The sequence below is a fragment of the Solea solea genome, chromosome 18 (genome assembly GCF_958295425.1).
Source record: "Solea solea chromosome 18, fSolSol10.1, whole genome shotgun sequence".
In the NCBI taxonomy this organism is placed as follows: Eukaryota; Metazoa; Chordata; class Actinopteri; order Pleuronectiformes; family Soleidae; genus Solea; species Solea solea.
This window is the reverse complement of record NC_081151.1, coordinates 4,403,359-4,422,170: the sequence shown is the minus strand read 5'-3', so window position 1 is coordinate 4,422,170 and position 18,812 is coordinate 4,403,359. Positions and strand designations below refer to the sequence as shown.

Below are 18,812 nucleotides of genomic sequence, written 5' to 3'. Positions count from 1 at the left end.
TCTTCTACTAATCATTCCCGACAGGCTGTACGCTGAGATGTGTAATGCTGCCCTCTACAAGTCGTAGTTGTGAATCACAGTTCAACTCAAAGCTCTTTATCGTGGATATATTATGAAAATTATTATTGTTATTAACAACTGCTTTTGATTCTTGGACATGGCGCAAAGGAACCTGGGTAACGTAGTGTTTTTCTGTTGTCTTTCTTCAGGTCTTTTATATTTAAAAAGACCATTAACCAGTTTTGGTGCGTCAACCAGTTAAAAATCCATAGCATTCTTTGAATTAACACACAGGATATTGTCATTATATCACTGTTATTACTATTATTCATCTTATTAGTAGTAATAGTATTAAAAGGCATCATTGTAGTAGTAGAAGTAGTAATATGAATAGTAGTAGTAGTATAATATCACACTCATATTTATTTATTATTTTTGGTGCATTAGACTATTAGAATGCATACAGTGTAATTATTATTGAGTGCTACCTGATGCTGAAACATGTTTTTGTCAAAATGTCATAAGAAAAGAATAATTATGTATTGTATGATGAAAATATGTATTCTGTGGATAATGGGGGCGGGACTATATAGAAGCTTTTATTTCTCCCGCTTTCCCTTTCGGTTATGTGTATTGTGTGAACTACACTACGATGATGTGTGATGAGTGATCTAACTGTCATGACCGAAATAAACATATAAATAAATAAATAAATTATAACATATATGACTAGGGTGCCACCTCTGTTTACATTTGAATCACAGTATACCCTGTTTGAGTAGTGTCGGCAACGCCTTTAACACCATTAACTGAAAACACAACAACATGTTCGTGTAATGGCTTGCATTTGTGTGAAGAAAGGATCAGGAATGAGTAGATTCCCCTAACACTGTTATCACACCAAAAAAAATCATTAAATCAAAACAATTAATTGTTGTGGCATGTCCTGTAGAAAGAGAAAGGGAGACACGTCCGGACATGTCCAGGACGTGCTCTCCTGGTGGAATCTAGTGGTTATTATTATTGTAAACTGTTTGGAAATGCAATGATCAGTCTGTTTCCTGTGTCACTGCCTCCTATAGAGGGTGTATTTTCAGCCTATTATAGGCTGCTGCGTGTAATGAATGATTTTTCATTTATTTTAAATTTACTGTAAACACTGGCATAAGACACACGTCCTGTACATGTATGCCACACTTGGTTTTGCAGTAGTACATGGATTAACAGTCTGTTTGGGCCTAGAATCGCGGCTGAAAATCACTTGAGTGTGAATCTATAAACAGAAGGGCAATAAATGGAAATGGGATAAGGGTGTTGACTCTAAAGACCAAATGTTTGCTTTCAGCTGATGGTCTTCGTGATCCTGTTCAACTAGCTCAGCTGGAGGATTGTGGCGTATTTACAGTGAGCTCATATTTGCTCAATTGCCTGTCACACAGTCTTGTGTGAAATCATTATCTGTCAATGTAAACGTCTGCATATTCTCTGTTAACCTAAATGTATATTATTTGGAGGTGTAACATAAGTAACCCCCTGCTACTGGTTCTCAGTGGTCCTCCTGTGAAAGGCCCCATGGTTCTTTTCACACGGAACAAAGCATCTTATGGTGGTGACACTTTGGCACAGGGGACCGAACGCAGCCCAACAATACAATCCCCATATTGTCTCAAGCGAAATAGCACCATGTCACATGGGGGAGATGATAACACAAATGCGAATATTCTGAGAGGAAATGTCACGTGATGGAGAAGCTGGATTAAAAAGTATGCTGATAAGAGACAACAACAAAAAAAGTTAAAACAATTTAAGAAGACACACAATAACTATACATTTCCTGTTTTTGCTTATCTTCAGGGTCCTTAAGGGGAAATGTAAACACAGTTAAGGCAGTAAAGACTTTTATGGTTCTTTCAGAGTTCACAGTATGTGGAACATTTGTTTCACAATTCTGGCACATTCTGACTCCAAAAACACAGCTGAATTGCTATGTCACTCTGTCTTATGTCTTATGACTTATGACCCTTTATTATTTTTTTTAAACTGTCAGCTCATGTGGTTTTTTTGGCATTTGGTCATTTGTTTTTTTTGCAAGATTTTGCAAGAAAAAGTGGAAGTTGAAAATAAAGGTGTGTCAGGAGAAAGATATAGGAGAGTTGAACAGTTAAACAGAACCTGGAGGCATTTGTGTTTAAAGCCAAATTAATTTAAGAGTATGCTGGGATTGTATTCTGTTCTAGTGACGGGCATTTTGTGGTCGATAGACGACAATAATCATAAAAGTTATTTTCCCTCCAGCAGGCTGACTATCTGCCTGAGTCCAGATGCAGTTGTTGTTTGGATGGGGAAGTGAGTGTGGAGGAGGAGGAGTAGGAAGAGGAGGAGGAGTGCCCATCCACTGGCTGCATGCATTCTACAGCATCACAAACCGTGGCAAAATGCACCCCAACAGGCACGTGAAACCGGAAGTTGGGCGGTCCTAACTACAAAATAAAGAAAAAAAACTTGTGATACGTTTAATCATATAAATATAATGTTTTTGATACTTACTGACGCCCCTTACTTATACTATGGTCAAGGTTTTGTCAGTTTTATTATATTTATATATTAGTTTACCAATTGATGTCACAATTTAACTGTCTGATGGAACCCCACAACTGTCAGAGAGAGGTGAGCAGCATATTCTTAATCTTTTGTTCCCACAAGATAAGGTAAGTGCGATTTTAATGCTAATTTAGCTAATTTATTGAGCTAATTTAGCAATTCGAAAGCTAACTTGTTTGGGGCAGTGTTAGCTGGCTTCTGTTGAGCAATTCATGAAGCTTTCACTCTGTGTTTGTGTTGTGTTTTTATGATTATAGTTGTGTTTTTATGATTATTGTTGTGTTTTTAATACTGCATTGACTGTCATTTATTTTCAGGAGTGTTAGCTTTATTACTGGGAGGGTTTTCTCTTAGCTAGTAAGCTGAGTTCCTCATATCTTGCAAATTCGATACGCCAGTTGAATGTAGTCTTATTTTTCTAAATGTAATTTGCGACGACAATTACTGAATACTATGTGTTTTGGCAGCGTTAAGTTTGAGAACCGAACTTGAGCCATAAAAGCTTATGTTTTATTCTGAAACGTGTCACCGGATGTTGCTAGCTCAGTAAAGCTACGTTGACGCTTGTCCGTCTCCTCACAAGTGAGTGGGGAAGCTGTGGGGCCATAGCAAATTAAAGAAAGCCTGCATCATTGACAGACCTGTGAACTGCCACATGTGTCGTCTGTCGGCAGGTTGAGTGTAGATGACTGCAGAGTGTCGGTCCACCTGAAAGACACCAGTGGACGCGTGCACATTTATGGACTAAAACCAGGTGAGGCATCACACTCAGTGTCTTGATAATCTATAACGGTGCGACAGTGCATTTATTCATAGTTGACATGTAGTAACGTGGTTATCAGTGTTGTCATTACGTGTCTTTTCGGTTATGTGAACGGTGGCGTTGGGGGACAACAACCGCAGCTCTAATAAGTCGCGGTATTGCTCCGCTAGTGTCTCGTCCTGTTTCATCACGGTGGGCATATGTCTTATTAAGCAGCCTGATAACAGTTCCCCACTGTCACGGTGTTGTCGATCCATCGTGGAGATATTGGACACAAGCTCTGGACAGAAAGAAGGGAGTAACTCGGCTGTGGTGAGGGGAGAAAAAAACGGTGCTGCAAAAACCACTTGAACTGCAGAGTTGCAGTTTTTATGAAGTCTGTGCTGCGTGGGACCATATGGAGCGTCACCTCTGCTCCAGAATCAGAAGAATCAGAAACCGAAACCTTTAATTGTCATTGCACATGTACAACGAAATTATAGCAGCAACCAAGTGTCAAGTACGTAAAATAGTACAGGTAATAAAAAAAAAGGAACAATGTTCAGTGCAAAGGAACAATGTATAGTGCTTCAACGTCAACGTGCAGCTGGAACAGAACTTATGTCTTATAAGTGAAGACATCCTTACAGATTGTGGGAGTAAACCAAAACTAATACATTCCAAAAATGTGTTTTAGACTTTCCAGGCACTGTACTGTGGTCACTCCCTTACACAGCAATGGAGGGGAGGGTTGGAGGGTGGTAAAATGAGTAGCAGATGTTCTTTATTATATTTATTCTACAAATGCTGTATTAGGTTATTACTCAGGCTAAGCAGTGTATGGTCAGGGTATTGTATGGAGAAGTCGGGAGTGGCAGATAAGTATGTGAAGGTGGTGCAGGATGTGCATGAGGGCAGTTGATGGTAGAATTACATCAGGGATCAGCGCTGAGCTCCTTCTTGTTTGCAATGGCGATAGACAGGTCGACAGATGAGGTCAGGCAAGCGTCACCGTGGATTATGTTGTTTGCAGATGATATTGTAATCTTCAATGAGAGTAGGAGGCACTTGAGCAAGAGAGCCTGGAGAGGTGGAGGTCTGCACAGGAGACAAGAGGAATGAAAGTCAGCAGGAGCAAGACAGAATACCTGTGTGTGAATGACAGGTGGTAGAGACAGTGGATGAGTTAAAATACCTGGGGTCAACCATTCAAAGCAGTGGACAGTGCACACGAGAGGTGAAGCCGAGAGGGAAGACAGGGTGGAGTGGGCGGACAAGATACGATGCAACTTTATTATCAGTTTTCACTGAAATTCATTTTGCCGTTCCGTTACAGAATACAAATACAAGATACAGGCTTGATGTTAATTAACCGTTCACTGATTCTGGTTCAACGACAGGATGGATTGTCAGTGGTCATGTGTGACAGAAGGACAGCAGCAAAAGTGAAAGGGAAGGTCTACAAGACGGCAGTGAGACCTGCTATGACTCCCACATGTGTATTATTGCTGAAAAACAAAAGAAAGTTTGGTTTCTGAGATTTAGAATATGTCATTTGCAGAGGCAGAATAGCCAGTGTGTTTAAGTTTTTTTCATAAGGGATAGCTTACCTACTCGCGTGCTTGGAACCTCGCCAGAGCAGGTACTAAAAAAGCACCTGGTACCAGGTACTATGCTAGTGGAAACACAACTTAACTGTGCCATGCCGAGGCGAGTCGAGCCAGTGGAAACCAGGCAACAGACTTCATGCACTTTGTTCACTATGTTGTGAATAAATAGAGAAATCCTGCACTTTTAACCTTTCACAGATGCTTTGTCTTCTTCAGTTTAGACAGATACCGCGATGTATCGCTATAGGATTGTCTTGCAATATGTTATATCACACATATGACGATCACAGAATCGTTGTATCGTGATATTATTGGTATCGTGGACCATGTATCGTATCGTGAGGTACCCTGTGATTAGCACCGCTAATTATTATCAATCAGAAGGTCCTGGAATAACTGGAAAGATGCAGACTCCCCCTTGTGGCACTTATTTTACCATCTCATCTCGGCTTTGCTGAAAGTGGATTTGTAGACGGAAAAAATCAAATCAATTTCCCTGTGCATATGCTTCGAGAGGAAGTAAATCAGTGGCGATGTTTCTGCTTGCTCATAAGTGTTGACGCTGTACACAATAGGAGTGGGCAGTTGTGTGGGAGGCTCAGCCAAAGGACAGATGAGTAGGCTTGTCCTGTGTGCGGTGAATCAGCCTGTTATTAGCAGTGCATGTGGGAGCTCTGGCAGACCTTGTGCGCCGGTGAAAGTTTGCTTTCATTAAAGGAGGGAACAAAAGAAATAGCAAATCTTTTCACTCTAATGTCGATCTTTGACGGATTTTTAACCGTGAACGCAGTTACCCCTCGACATGAAGACCATACCTTTATGACCATTTCAAAAGAGGAACATGAGCTGCCACAACTGCATGCTTCTCTTAGGCCAAGTTTCCTTTCCCAGGAAATCCTTTTCCTTCCCTCGGAAAATTGAACGCACACTCCCACAAGTGTCTTAGTCATTAGTCTATTTCTTCACAGGAAGTCGAATTCACAGTGCATTTTCATCCCGATAGTTCCATAACTGTTAATCATCGTGAGATTTCTCAAGATCACAAGCGCCGACTTGCAGCGTTTCACCCCTGCTTGCACTGACAATGGCAGCACAATGTGCTCCCACATCAGAAAGTGTTTGAATCATTGTCGAGCATAACTCTTACTCTAGACCGAAAGGGGGCAGGGAGCATCCCATCCTTTCTCTGAATATAGCCCTTTGAAAAGCCTATTGTAAAAAAAAACATCACCATTGTCTGCCTGCTTGCTGCCACGGTAACACACTCATACAGGGAGCAGGATTAGATGTGGCAGTAACAGCTGACAAACACCACCAGAATCTGGGGAAGCAGAAAAGTGTCATTTTACCCTTTAGTCTACTCAGACTGAATAGAAATCCAATTCGTCAGGTTTTTCCACAAATCATCACCTCTGTTCTCTTTGAATTACAGGTTGTAATGTTTTCTTTTCTTTTTTTGTTTACCAAGCTGTAGAACGACATGTAGAACCTATACGTGAAGCAGTGAAGATGCACTATACCCAAACGGGGCCCGTGCACCACGCAGAATGTGATAAATGTTTAGATTCCTTCCAGTCGGTGTCTTTCTGAATGACCTTTTTAATCAAAACATTGTGTTTGCTGTGTACTCATCACTCAATGCCTCGTGTATATCTTATCTTTGCCAAGTATGAAGTCATCACATTCAGCAAGAGACAGGCAAACCACTCACACTGTGTCACTCCCATTTAACGTGCGACCCACCCAACATACGGCATACAGGAAAAAGTAGTGTAGATATAGGAAACTGGACTTCCGGGAGTTGCCCATATCTACACTCAGAACCTTTTACTTGAGATCTGAGTAAAATAATAATAATAGTAAAATAATAACATAATAACCTAACAAGAACTTTCCCCTTGTTTTACATTCAATGAAATATCTTTTTGATATTTCTTGAGGAAAAGTAAGTTCAATTTCAACAATATTATGCCTAAATTTACCATTCACACATGTGCATCACAACCTGACAGATCACAGTGGATCTATGAAAGCACAAACATTTAGTCACAGGTATCTGGAAGTGAAAAATATGGTATTTCACACTATGATTAGATTCTGATCAGTGTGAAATTTTTAACAATTTCATCCTGCGGGCCGGATTGGACCCTCTGGTGGGCCGGTTCTGGCCCGCAGGCCATATGTTTGACACCCCTGGGTTAGAGGAATAGTAGTGCTTGGGAAAAGTGTGGCGCAGACACTTCAGAAAATAAATAGTATAGATAGTATATAATAGTAATAGAGGAAAAAGAGTTGTCGATAGACCATAGAGAACTGGACTTTCTGGAGTTGCCCATATCTACACTAGTGTGTGAATACCACAGTGCATGAATATGCTTGCACTTGTTGGTAACAAGGCAGTGGATGTTTTTTAAGAACATCTGGCATTAGACAGGTTGGTACAGGAGAGTGCTGCACTCTGGGGATTCACCAGCAAAGGGCACTTGTTGGGATCAGCGCGTGCGTCCATTGAGTGTAACATATGCTGTTGTGATCGGGAAAGCGTCCGTGCCTGCTGTGTGTCACACGTGTGTCTCGTGAATGTGCACTTTGTCCAGTGGTGACATCCTAGTAATGACCTTTAAAGTGGATTTAAATTGTGATGCACTCTGTCCATGCAACACTGAGTCTGGCTTTGTGCTGTCGATGACAGCCATTCACTTGTCTTTCAAGCAGGATTTAGTTGGAATGTTTTACAGCGCTGTTGATGACTGCTGACATCCCATTATCCACTAACTGCAGCGCCATCATTTCCCATTCTGTTTTCCTTTCTGATAAGGTCTTGTTTTGGCCTGCTTCCTGTGGTCTGGATAGCAATGTCGACGCTGTATACTGGGCAATAATCCTTAGATGTCGGTGAAAACAGACACCATCTGCTGTCCAATTTAGGCATAATTTTTTTTTGGATGACTGGTGCCTGGAAAATGTCTGTTTTCAGCTTCACCGCTAACATTCTTTCCCTCTTTTCCTCACAGTCCTAACCCACCATCATGTCGGGAAAGTCTGGGAAAAAGAAGTGGGCGGCAGTCAGGGATCGCCTGGGCTCCTCGCAGGACTCTGACACCCCGCAGGAGGCCAATCTGGAAAGTGCCGACCCAGAGTTGTGCATCAGACTGCTGCAAGTTCCCACTGTGGTCAACTACTCAGGGCTGAGGCGTCGCCTGGAAGGCAGTGACCAGACATGGATGGTCCAGTTCCTGGAGCTGAGTGGGCTGGATCTGCTCCTCGAGGCCCTGGATCGCCTCTCGGGGAGAGGATGCTCTCGCATTGCAGACGCCCTGCTGCAGCTCACGTGCGTCAGCTGCGTCCGGGCAGTTATGAACTCCTCTGCCGGGATTCACTTCATTATAGACAATGAGGGATACATTCGGAAGCTCTCACAAGGTCGGCTACCTTTGCGTCAGGAAAAACACTGTCACATTATTTCATCATGTAATTCTTTATCTGATTTAGAGGTTAGACTCATTTTAGTTCAGGGGCCACATACAACAAGAACTCTGAATTTGTTTTCCCTTGTTCTACATTCAATGAAGTATCTTTTTTGACATTTCTTGAGGGAAAAATAAGTGCAATTTCAACAATATTATGTCTAAATTTACCATTCACACATGTGCATCACAACCTGACAGATCACAGGGGCTCTATGAAGGCACAAACATTTAGTTACAGGCATCTGGAAGTGAAAAATATAGTATTTCACACTGTAATTAGATTCTAATCAGTGTGAAATTTTAACTAATTCATCCTGCGGGCTGGATTGGACCCTCTGGTGAGCCGGTTCTGTTTGACACCCCTGGGTTAGAGGAATAGTATTGCTTGGGAAAAGTGTGGCCCAGACACTTCAGAAAATAAATAGTAATTTGCAAATAATTAATTTACCAGAAAATGCATGATATTTAATTGGTCATTTTTGTGTCATTGTTCTCTGTGACTTCTCAATGTGCTCACCCTTTCATAGAGAGGGAGAGAGAGAGAGAGAGAGAGAGAGATGACTCATTTAGGGTTGTTTCGGCACGTCCTTAAAAATGTAGCGTGTTTTATCTAAAACACCACGTCCCAGAGAGCAAAGTTCAAGATGAGTTACTCAAAAACATCTCATCTGGGCCCAGAGAGCAGCAGAGAAGGAGCAAAATGCTTCCCGAGAGAGCAAGAGAGTTTACATGAGTATGAGCATGCGGGACTTTAATGATGCGTGTTCATGGTGCCCCACAGCCTTGGATACTTCCAACACCATGGTGAAGAAGCAGGTGTTTGAGCTCCTCGCAGCCCTGAGCATGTTCTCAGCAGACGGACATCGGCTGGCTCTGGATGCCCTGGACCATTATAAGGCGAGTGGGTGACTCTGCAAAAGTAGAGTCATTTTGTCATTTTTATCATTCAACCTTTGGCTTAAGTCCAGCTCAGTGCTGTCTTTGGCATTCCTCTCCTGCCCGTGTCATCTCATAAAAGCTTTTACTAAAGAAGGGCATTTATTAACTTACAAACCAGAGTTTTCACTCCTGTTGGGATCATAGTTCCTCCCAGTGTCAGAATATCAAATTATTTGACAATTACTTTAAAAACAGAAGTTGCTGTGTGGATTTACCTCATGTATTTTTGACGAATAGAGTGCCCTCTACTGGCGGTTTTGTGTGTAAAAACAAATGATTCACAGAATGACAGTCACACTCATTCTATTCCTAACACTGTCCCTGATTTTTTTGTGTTTTGATGTTTTTTGTGTTTTCCCCACAGGGCGTGAAGACGCAGCAGTATCGCTTCAGTGTGATCATGAACGAGCTGCATTCGACGGACAACGTCCCCTACATGGTCACGCTCCTCAGTGTCATCAACGCCCTCATTTTTGGATCGGACGACCTCAGGCAGAGAGATAAGATGAGAAAGGAGTTTGTCGGTGGGTCCCCCCTTTATTCAGCTGCTCGGCTTCACAGTCGTCGGTCCTTAGCCTGGAATCACACGATTATGAGCACAGGTCACACAGCGGTAAACAGCCCCCCCCCTGTAAGTGAATGCAGGAGGGAAAGCAGGCAATCATTAGGACCTCTACTTCTTACAAACTACTGGGTCTGTCTAAGAATAGGACTAATGACCTCATTCACTTAATTTAATAATTTGCCGGGGAACTAAACAAAGTGTAGAAGACATCATCAGCGGCTATACAACCCTTCAGTTTTAGAGAGAATGCTGTTAACACTGATTAAATCACACTGATTAGTGATATGCCATTGCAAACAACTCTCTAGGCGTCCATCTGCTTCCTCTAGCAGAATATTCCCTGATTCGTACTTCTGTCGAGCAGCGCTTTAAAATGTGTCGCGCGACAGCGACGGACAGAAGAACGTGTCACGCGACGTCGGATTTTCCTGTGTTTCTGACACTGTCGTATTTTCTTTCACACAATTGGCAGTTCCATTCTCTAATCTAATCTTCATCTTAACTGTCGGACCAAGAGATCACCTTTCTTGTCCTCCCTTTGTCCTCTCAGTAAACATTCATTCAAAATCTCCTCCTCTATAGCACCTTTTACACCTTTGGTCGCAGCTCGTTTCCACCACAGAAAAGTACCTACTCAACGTGGGCGGAGTCGTCACTGCACGGCTGCAAGAAACTGCTGTGACTTCTTTTTACACACAGTTTCTGACACAGTCACTGGACTGAAATACAGCGGCAGAGTTTGTTGTAGCAGTGCTGTCGCTAAATAATCCAGACTAGAAGAAAAAAAAAAACAGCCTGAACCTGGACTTGAACTCAGGATCTCTTCCCTGTGAGGTACAGGTGTTACCCACTGAACTACCAACCTGTGTGGAAGTGTGGGCACTCCTGATACATTCCTAAACAAACACAGACCACCTCACGTGCACTAAAATGCTGATTGGTCCACCTTGGACCAATCAGACATCTGATTGGCCACTCCTCCTCTGTGATTGCTCACCTGTGGAAAAAAAGTGATATTTGACACAGGAAAGAGACGTGTGATCCATTTTTGGAGATACTCAGAGCTGTGTTTGTCGTTGTCTTACAGGACTTCAGTTACTTGACATTCTGCCAAAGTTAAGGTGAGGCCTCCCTTCAGTTGTTCAAATGTTGATGCCCTTACACAGTGAATAATTCCAAGTCCATAATCACTGGTGCGTTTAAGAAGAAAATGTCTGCCTGTCAATAATTACAGTCATTTTAGCAAAGACCCTTTTAGATTTTTATTGATTTAAACGTGATGTGATGTGGGGTGCACAGGGAGCAGGAGGATGAAGACTTGATGATTCAATGTGAAGCTTTTGAAGAGGCAATGGCTGAAGATGAGGAGGAGCTGCTGCGGGTGTACGGCGGCATAGACATGAGCAATCACCTGGAGGTCTTTACGACACTCTTCAGCAAGGTGAGAGCCGGCTGTGCGGCTGACTTTATCACTTATCTACTTTGGAATTCAGGTCGCACATTTTTTTTTATGTTTTATTTGTTTAGTTTATCTCTGATGTACAGCTGTTGTTGTTTTTATAAAGTGGTTTATAAATAAAGTAGGATTGGATTGGATTGGAAATGAGATTGTCCCCATATAGAAACTAGAGAAAACATAATCTCCTTTGCAGGGATAAAAAAATGTTTTCTTCCTTTTTCTTGTAACTGTAACTTCTGGATTTGTCCATAAGCATCTGTGTGTATTCAGGTGAGCAGCTCGCCAGCCTCTCTGCAGCTGCTGTCCATCCTGCAGACACTGTTGGTGCTGGGTCCCAGTCGCTCCGATATCTGGCTGGCTCTGGAGGCCATTACCAACAGAGCCTTCCTGCTGGCCCAGGACTGTGAGTCACCACTGATGCAGCAATACTTTTACCATAGATCGATACTAGAGGAAGAGAAGCTAAGTTCTTAATGTGTAAAGTGGGGAGGATTTATCTCAGACAACCGACCACAGCGTTTTGTGTGTTTGATCTGTGCTGCAGCTCAAATGGAGTCGTGTGAGAGGATCATGCAGCGGCTGCTCTTCTCCAAAGACAAGAGCCGTGAGGTGTGTCATGAAGTGGACGGGCGACCCGTCAGACTGGATAAGGCGGTGCAAACTGATCTGGATAAAAGGCAGCCAGACACGTGCACCGCAGCGTCCCCTCAGAAGCCACTCTGTGTCCCACCACCTCCTCCTCCTCCACCCCCACCACCACCTCTACCATCTAACAGGTGTCCGCCCCCACCACCACCACCACCACCGCCGCCGCCGCCACCTCTACCTGGAGGGTTTGGTGGCCCTCCACCACCTCCTCCCTTACCTGGCATGCCACTGCCCTTTGGACCAGGCATACCTCCTCCTCCACCTCCTCCACCGGCGCTACCAGGGATGGGAGGACCACCACCGCCGCCTCCTTTACCCGGCATGCCACCTCCACCTCCTCCTCCCCCGGGCATGATAGTGGCTCAGAGTAGCCAGTTCCTGGGCTGCACTGCACCTGCGAAAACAAACCGATGTCCCACTCTCAGGATGAAAAAGCTCAACTGGCAGAAACTCCGAGCCGTCACTGGTGAGTGGATTAAAAAAACTGCTCTTTTGAATATAAGTTTGTAATTTAAAGTGACAAGATCACTTTGATATGTCTTTTTTTTTTTTACTTTTATTTAACTTTTATGTTGCTAGGAAATCACATTTGGATCTTAAATCTGTCCTCTTCAGGGATTAGAGGCAGAAACATATGGCTGTAGATGTTTGGTCTAAATGCACTTTATTGATTCTATTCAATAACTTGTGATTTTATATATACACTCGCACACAACGTTATTTTTATCCTAACCCTTATGTACTGCTGCCTCGGCCAGGACACTTGCAAAAGAGATTATTAATCTCAGTGAGTTTTTATTCCTGTTAAAAAGGAAGGTTGTTATTTTTATTATTATAATCAGGTGATTTTGTCTTATATTAAGTGTGATGATGATGATGATGATGATGATATTTTGACTAGAAGTTTTTGAGTTTTTGCAGTGTAACTCTCCATCTGAAAGCTAAACCAGTCCAATGTGTCATGAATTGTTGTTATTTATTGCAGCGTGTTTTTAAATGAGTTATGTCGATAGAAACGGACGCATAAGCTAGCGACAGGTAACCCGTCTTCCTCCACACAGATGGTCCCTCCATGTGGGCCTCGGTTCAGAAAGAGCCTCCTCCTCGCGAGCCGGACTACAGCAGCATCGAGCAGCTGTTCTGTCTCCCGGTGACCGAGCACAAAGACAAGGGGGCAGCTGCTCCTGTCAAGAAGGAGCCTAAAGAGGTGTGCTTGGTCAACACTCGACACCACGGCTCCTTCAGGAGCAAAAACACCTGATTTTTTTCAAAGCCGTTTCACCAAACGTTCCCTCTTTTGTCAATAGATCACATTCATTGATCCAAAGAAAAACTTGAACCTGAACATATTTCTAAAGCAGTTCAAATGGTGAGATTTTGCACTTTGATTATTTAGTACAGTGTCGCGATTCCACGTTTTAATGTTTCGTTTTTCACCGTCCAGTACAAATGAGGACTTTGCAGCCATGATTCAGAAAGGGGACAGGACTCGGTTTGATGTGGAGGTGTTGAAACAACTCCTGAAGCTACTGCCAGAGAAGCACGAGGTCGGTCTCCGTTTGTATGAAAAATGATCTACACTTTAAAAAAAAAAATGATCCTGTGTATTGAGTCTTGTTTTGTCTTTAAATGTAGATCGATAATTTGAAGTCCTTCCAAGGAGAAAGAAGCAAGCTTGCTAACGTCGACCGCTTCTACACCACGCTCCTCGACTTGCCGTGGTAACGCGCTGTTGTTTATGTTTGTCGTGATCATGCGGAGTTCATGATGCATACTTCTAGGCTCAGTAGATCCTTTTGCTCCCTTGCAGTTATCAGCTGAGGATTGAATGTATGCTGTTGTGCGAGGAGACGTCATCAGTGCTGGACACACTCATGCCAAAGGTCAAGCTGGTGGAGGAGGCCTGCCAGTGTGAGTACAGCAAAGATCCTCAGCTGTATCTTGTTTAAATAGCGAAAAACTAACCAGATGTTTCTCAGCTCTTAGGGTGAGCACGCTCGTACCCAGTTTCTGCAGGCTCATCCTTGACGTCGGGAATTTTCTCAATTATGTAATTATGCCTCTTTCTTTTTTTTCCCTCATTTGTGTTTTGTGACGTCTGGTAAGAAATGTTTAATCCTGGTTCTACTTGCAGGGAAGTCACACGGGGAATGCAGAGGGTTTCAAGATCAGCTCTCTGCTCAAACTCACAGAGACCAGGGCCAACAAGAGCCGCATTACACTGCTTCATCACATCCTGGAGGTACTGTTCCGCTTGGCAGCTGCCAATACTTTGAATCATTAACCTGATAGTTACCCTATTGTGTGGGTTGTTTTCCAAAGGAAGCAGAGGCGAACCACCCGGAGCTGTTGGCGCTGCCAGACGATATGGAGATCTGTGAAAAAGCAGCAGGGTACAGAAAAACCTCTTAAACCTTCTCCAGCTCGTGGCGTTTGTGATCTGTAGCCGACGCATTATAATAAATGTGCACACTTTGTCCCCAGAGTTAATCTGGAATCCCTGCAGTCTGAAACAAGTACCTTACTCAAACGACTGAGCGACACGGCCAAGAAGGTCTCCAACTCGGTTGAAGAGGTCAAGGAGCAGTATGCGGAAATCCTTGAAGTAGGATTATAGTTTCTGCTTTGTGCGTTGTTTTGTAATGTTTTGGGGCAGCTGAGTTGACGTCCTGACCGCTCTCCCTCCCTCTGTGCCAGGAAAATATGAAGGTGTATCGAGCATTCAGCGAAAGGTTCGCCGAGATTGACAAGAAGAGGAGTGAGCTGGCGGTCTACTTGTGCGAGGATGCGAGTCAGCTGTCGCTCGAGGATCTCTTTGGAACCTTAAGGACTTTCCGGGAGCTTTTCATCAAAGCACTGAAGGTCAGGGGAGGATGCTTTGTCGGATGTCTGTGACTTTGTGCGGCGGTGGCGTTCTCGTTGGATGGAAATGTTAATGTTTCTCTGTCCAAACGATGCACAACAAACTGTTTGTACAGTTTGTACTTGGCAGCGAGTGACGCTCTGTGTCTCATGATCACAGGACAACAAAACCAGGAGGGAGCTGGCAGCCAAGGCTGAGAAGAGAAAGAAGCAGCTGGCAGAGGAAGAGTCCAAGAGACAGAAGGGAGAGAATGGAAAAATAAGTAAGTGGGTGAACACCTTGTCTTTCTCTCGCTGCACAACAACTCTCTCATCATGATATCATTTGATTGGCGCGTGTTTCTTGTCCTTTCTTCCGCCAGTCAAGAAAGGCTTTGTTCCACAGGATGACGGCTGCATCATTGACCACCTGCTGGCAGATATCAGGAAAGGGTTCAGCCTAAGAAAGACCAGGCCAAGGTGCGATTCGGAAAGCCTCCCTTCTAGTGAAATGCGTAGGGATACCTGCCCACCTGGTAAGGACAAGAGACTGTGGTCCTCATCTGCAGCTCCCAGCTCCGCTCCTGAGACACATAACTGCGAGCCACAGCACAGCCCTGCTGCTTTATTGAGGCCGTTTTCTTTGCATGTTAAAGCCACCTCGCTAAATCTCGCTAAGCTTGCCCAATCGCTTTGCTGCTTTTTTTCTTCGCCTTTGTTTATAAGCTGTTTTTCATGTCAAGCATTGCTGCTCGCTCTAAAAATATCATCCCATTTGGAACAGTAATTGTCTTCATGTCTGCCTTCTCCCCGCACAGGAGCAAGTGTCAAGCCTGCAGAAGGAGAAGCCGCAGGATCAGCCACCAGCTCCACTCTCACCACGCCTCAGACAGAGGGTCACCAGGTCAGCGTGGGCGAAATGAACGGTTTCATCAGTCCAACAGGAGAGGTTCCGCCGGTGCCGCCGAGTGCCGTGTCCGACAGTCCAGCTGCTCCTCCCAACACACTCCCAGAAGAGCCAACCCTCACAAGCCAGGCACACCCAGAGAGACCTGCGTCGCTGCAGACAGGACAACCCCCGGAGGAGCCTGCGGCGTCACAACCTCTGCCTCAGGTTGAAGGGGATCCCGCCGCAAATGGTTTTTCCTCCGATTCCGTTGATACCAGCGTCCTCAGCCCATCCTCTCTCTCAGACTCCGACCTGCTGGACGCCACTGCCAGCCTGCTGCCCGAGAAGCCGGTGCACGAGCCGCCACCTCACATCACCGGCGAGGGCGGTCCTTTACCAAATACAGACGTTGCTCAGAGTAGTGAAAGCAATAAAAAAGGACGCGAGACGAGTAATAAACTAAGCCATTTGACCGAGACTGTAGAGAAAGGGGACAATGGAGAAGAGCGGGAGTCCATTATTACCAGAATGTACAGCCAAGAAGAGGCGACGAGTCTCAAGCACTCGCGCCCTAAGAGTAATGTGATCACACTGAGCGAGGGCAACGAAGTGTGCGACGTCCCAGATGGACCGGAAGAACACGACGGGCCGCCGGTGTCTGAAGTGGTGCCTCAGCCCTCGCAGGCCGACGTCAAAACATCGCACAGTTTCTTTAAAAGAAACAAAAAGAAGAATAAACAAGGTAATCGATCAGTTAACCTAAATAAACCGCATGCTTGGAATGCTAGTCTCTTGACTTCTCTTAAAGGGGAATCTATATTTGTTTTGTTTTTATTGCATTTTTTTGTGTTTTTTATTATTATTATCATTATTATAATTATTATTATGCATGGGCTATTTTAGACGTACGTGACTACATGCCTTTTTATTAAAGAGTGCGAGCGCAGTGTCTAGAGCCTGATTTTGCAGATGTTTCAAAAATACTGAATGGATTTTGAAGTCTCTGGTCCGTGTGTTTGAATGCTCTGTTCTCCGTTTTGACTCTCTGACACACAAGGTAACAGTGGGAAAGGACACACTAAACATAAAAAGGGCTGTGTTTTGCAGTGAGGTAGGTCAAATCGATGGGATGGCGAGCAGTAAGCAGGACCACCATCCTGCCGAAAAACCTCGAACCACCGCCGACTCTGTCACAAATAACACGCCATTTGTCGATCTAACTGGAATCTAGACTTCATTTGTCTGTGTTGTCCGGCTTTTAACTCTCACTCTCTCTTTAACGCTTTTCTAACGCAGTGGTTATCAAACCCCAAAAAAAAACAAACCCCGAACCGTATTTGAGCCGATGCACATGTCTTGAGGTGATTCAAATGTCCAACCTGGGGGGGCGGGGGAAACTATTTTTAATCTATACATATATATATGATTAATCTTCTTTTATCCGTGAGCTAACATCAGTGTTCTGACCTCAAGCAGCCTTGCAGTGTGTGGCGTCTCGTGAAGTCATCGTGGACTGAGTTGTTTCATGACAGCTTTCACTTTTGGTGTCTTTTTTTCCTTCCATATTTCCTTGTCCATTCCCTAAATAAGCAACTGGGACTGTTTTGTTTTTTTGTGTTGTTTATTTTATCCTCTAACAACACACACACACCCACACACACACACTCATGTGCTTCCTGTAAAGCGTGCTTTGTTTACATGACTGTAATGAAAGATGCTACATGTGCTGTTAATACATTAAAAAAAACATTTAAATAGTCATATCTGCATGCCAAACAATCATGAATAAATGTCTCTGCCATAAGAGCAGTTTTATGCAGTTTTTAATGATGGCATATTAAAAGTACTTTTTATTCCATGCATTCATTTTAGCCTTTGTTTCCTACAGGTGACTCCAGGAAACGGAGATCGAGAGGCAAAAGAAAATTATAAGTTATGAACTGGAAGAAGGACTACAGTGTGTGTGTATATATATATATATATATTAGTCTGTGAGACTACATATTATACTGTATATTGACTTGCCCTCAAGAGGATGCAGGAGAGAACTTCTGTGCCTGGGGTTCCTCCCAGCGTTGATGTCAACATTTGTCACTTTATGTAAATGTTCAAAAAGTATGAATATTCTTTGTATGTTTTGTATAGTTGTTGTAATAATGCATCAGATTTTCCGTTAGCCTTTTCCAACGCCTTTTGGCGCAAGATCATTTACTCTCTTTACACTTTGAAGCAAAATAGCATAGAAAAATATATTTATTGCTTTGCATATAGGATTCAAGTCTCTGACATCATGTAATGGATTGTACCTTTTAATGTTTAGTATATTTTAATAAAAATGATTGTTCAATTGTGTGTTTGTACCAAATTGTGAACGAAGATAGTGCGGCATCACAGAGCCACCAAAAACAATATTTCACTCCCACTCTGTGGCCTTTCACGAAACCCAAGGTCACTGTACAGTAAACAAAAACACTAACAAACAATCAGAGGGGTATTCCAGAAAGCAGGTTCAACACACTCTGAGTCTATCCCTGAACTCTGAGTTGACTTACTCTGAGTCGGGAAACTCTGAGTATCCGGTTCCAGAACAGCTGATCAGAGTTAGTTCAATCAACTCTGAGTATGTTAACCTCGAGGTACGCGCGTGCACAACCACTATAAAAAGCCATCATCAATGGAGCCCCGATACCACGAGTCACCATGACAACCGAGAAAAAAAAGATCAACATATTTCAGTGCGAAGGAGTTGGAGATCCTTTTGCTGGGCTACGGAGAATATGAGCACATATTTCGCCGCGAATGCAACACAGCTGCAGCAGCGAAGGAGAGAGAGACCGCATGGGAGAAAATTGCTGCCCGAGTCAACGCGTAAGTTTGAATGTACTATTCCATTGACGTAAGATTTAACCGTAAGATCATAGCATAGCCTATAGTTATGAATATAAGTAGGAATGAAATCTGAGTTTTTCATTTAGGTGCAATCCAACAGGAGAAAAGAGGACTTGGAAGCAGCTCAAAATTAAACATAAAAACATCATTCAAAAAGGT

General features: G+C 43.5%; 1 protein-coding gene across 6 annotated transcripts; it reads left to right on the top strand.

Annotated features, from left to right (window-relative positions):
- The first annotated feature begins 3,165 nt into the window (after positions 1 to 3,165).
- inf2 (inverted formin 2) lies at positions 3,166 to 18,111 on the top strand. Of its 6 annotated transcripts, XM_058615736.1 has the most exons (23): positions 3,168 to 3,355; positions 7,968 to 8,376; positions 9,205 to 9,320; positions 9,727 to 9,886; positions 11,015 to 11,048; positions 11,227 to 11,368; positions 11,657 to 11,789; positions 11,931 to 12,500; positions 13,096 to 13,241; positions 13,342 to 13,403; positions 13,479 to 13,581; positions 13,670 to 13,755; positions 13,845 to 13,945; positions 14,014 to 14,084; positions 14,169 to 14,276; positions 14,357 to 14,427; positions 14,519 to 14,639; positions 14,732 to 14,896; positions 15,057 to 15,159; positions 15,259 to 15,411; positions 15,694 to 16,506; positions 16,822 to 16,875; positions 17,653 to 18,111. In XM_058615736.1, the coding sequence occupies exons 2-22, from the start codon at positions 7,983 to 7,985 to the stop codon at positions 16,872 to 16,874; spliced, it is 3,705 nt and encodes a 1,234-aa protein (XP_058471719.1). In that variant the 5' UTR covers positions 3,168 to 3,355; positions 7,968 to 7,982; the 3' UTR covers position 16,875; positions 17,653 to 18,111. The 6 variants fall into 6 exon arrangements, 5 of the variants coding, with proteins under 5 accessions (XP_058471722.1, XP_058471719.1, XP_058471720.1 ...); XR_009233783.1 differs by having other exon boundaries at positions 15,694 to 16,875; positions 17,653 to 17,694; XM_058615737.1 differs by lacking the exon at positions 16,822 to 16,875.
- Positions 18,112 to 18,812: the final 701 nt, after the last annotated feature.

Coding starts and splice junctions, on each gene's coding strand:
- inf2 (XM_058615735.1), top strand. CDS start 7,983: ATGTCGGGAAAGTCTGGGAAAAAGAAGTGGGCGGCAGTCAGGGATCGC. Junction 13,756..13,844: donor ACGCTCCTCGACTTGCCGTG/GTAACGCGCTGT, acceptor GCTCCCTTGCAG/TTATCAGCTGAGGATTGAAT. Junction 13,946..14,013: donor GGTGGAGGAGGCCTGCCAGT/GTGAGTACAGCA, acceptor GATGTTTCTCAG/CTCTTAGGGTGAGCACGCTC.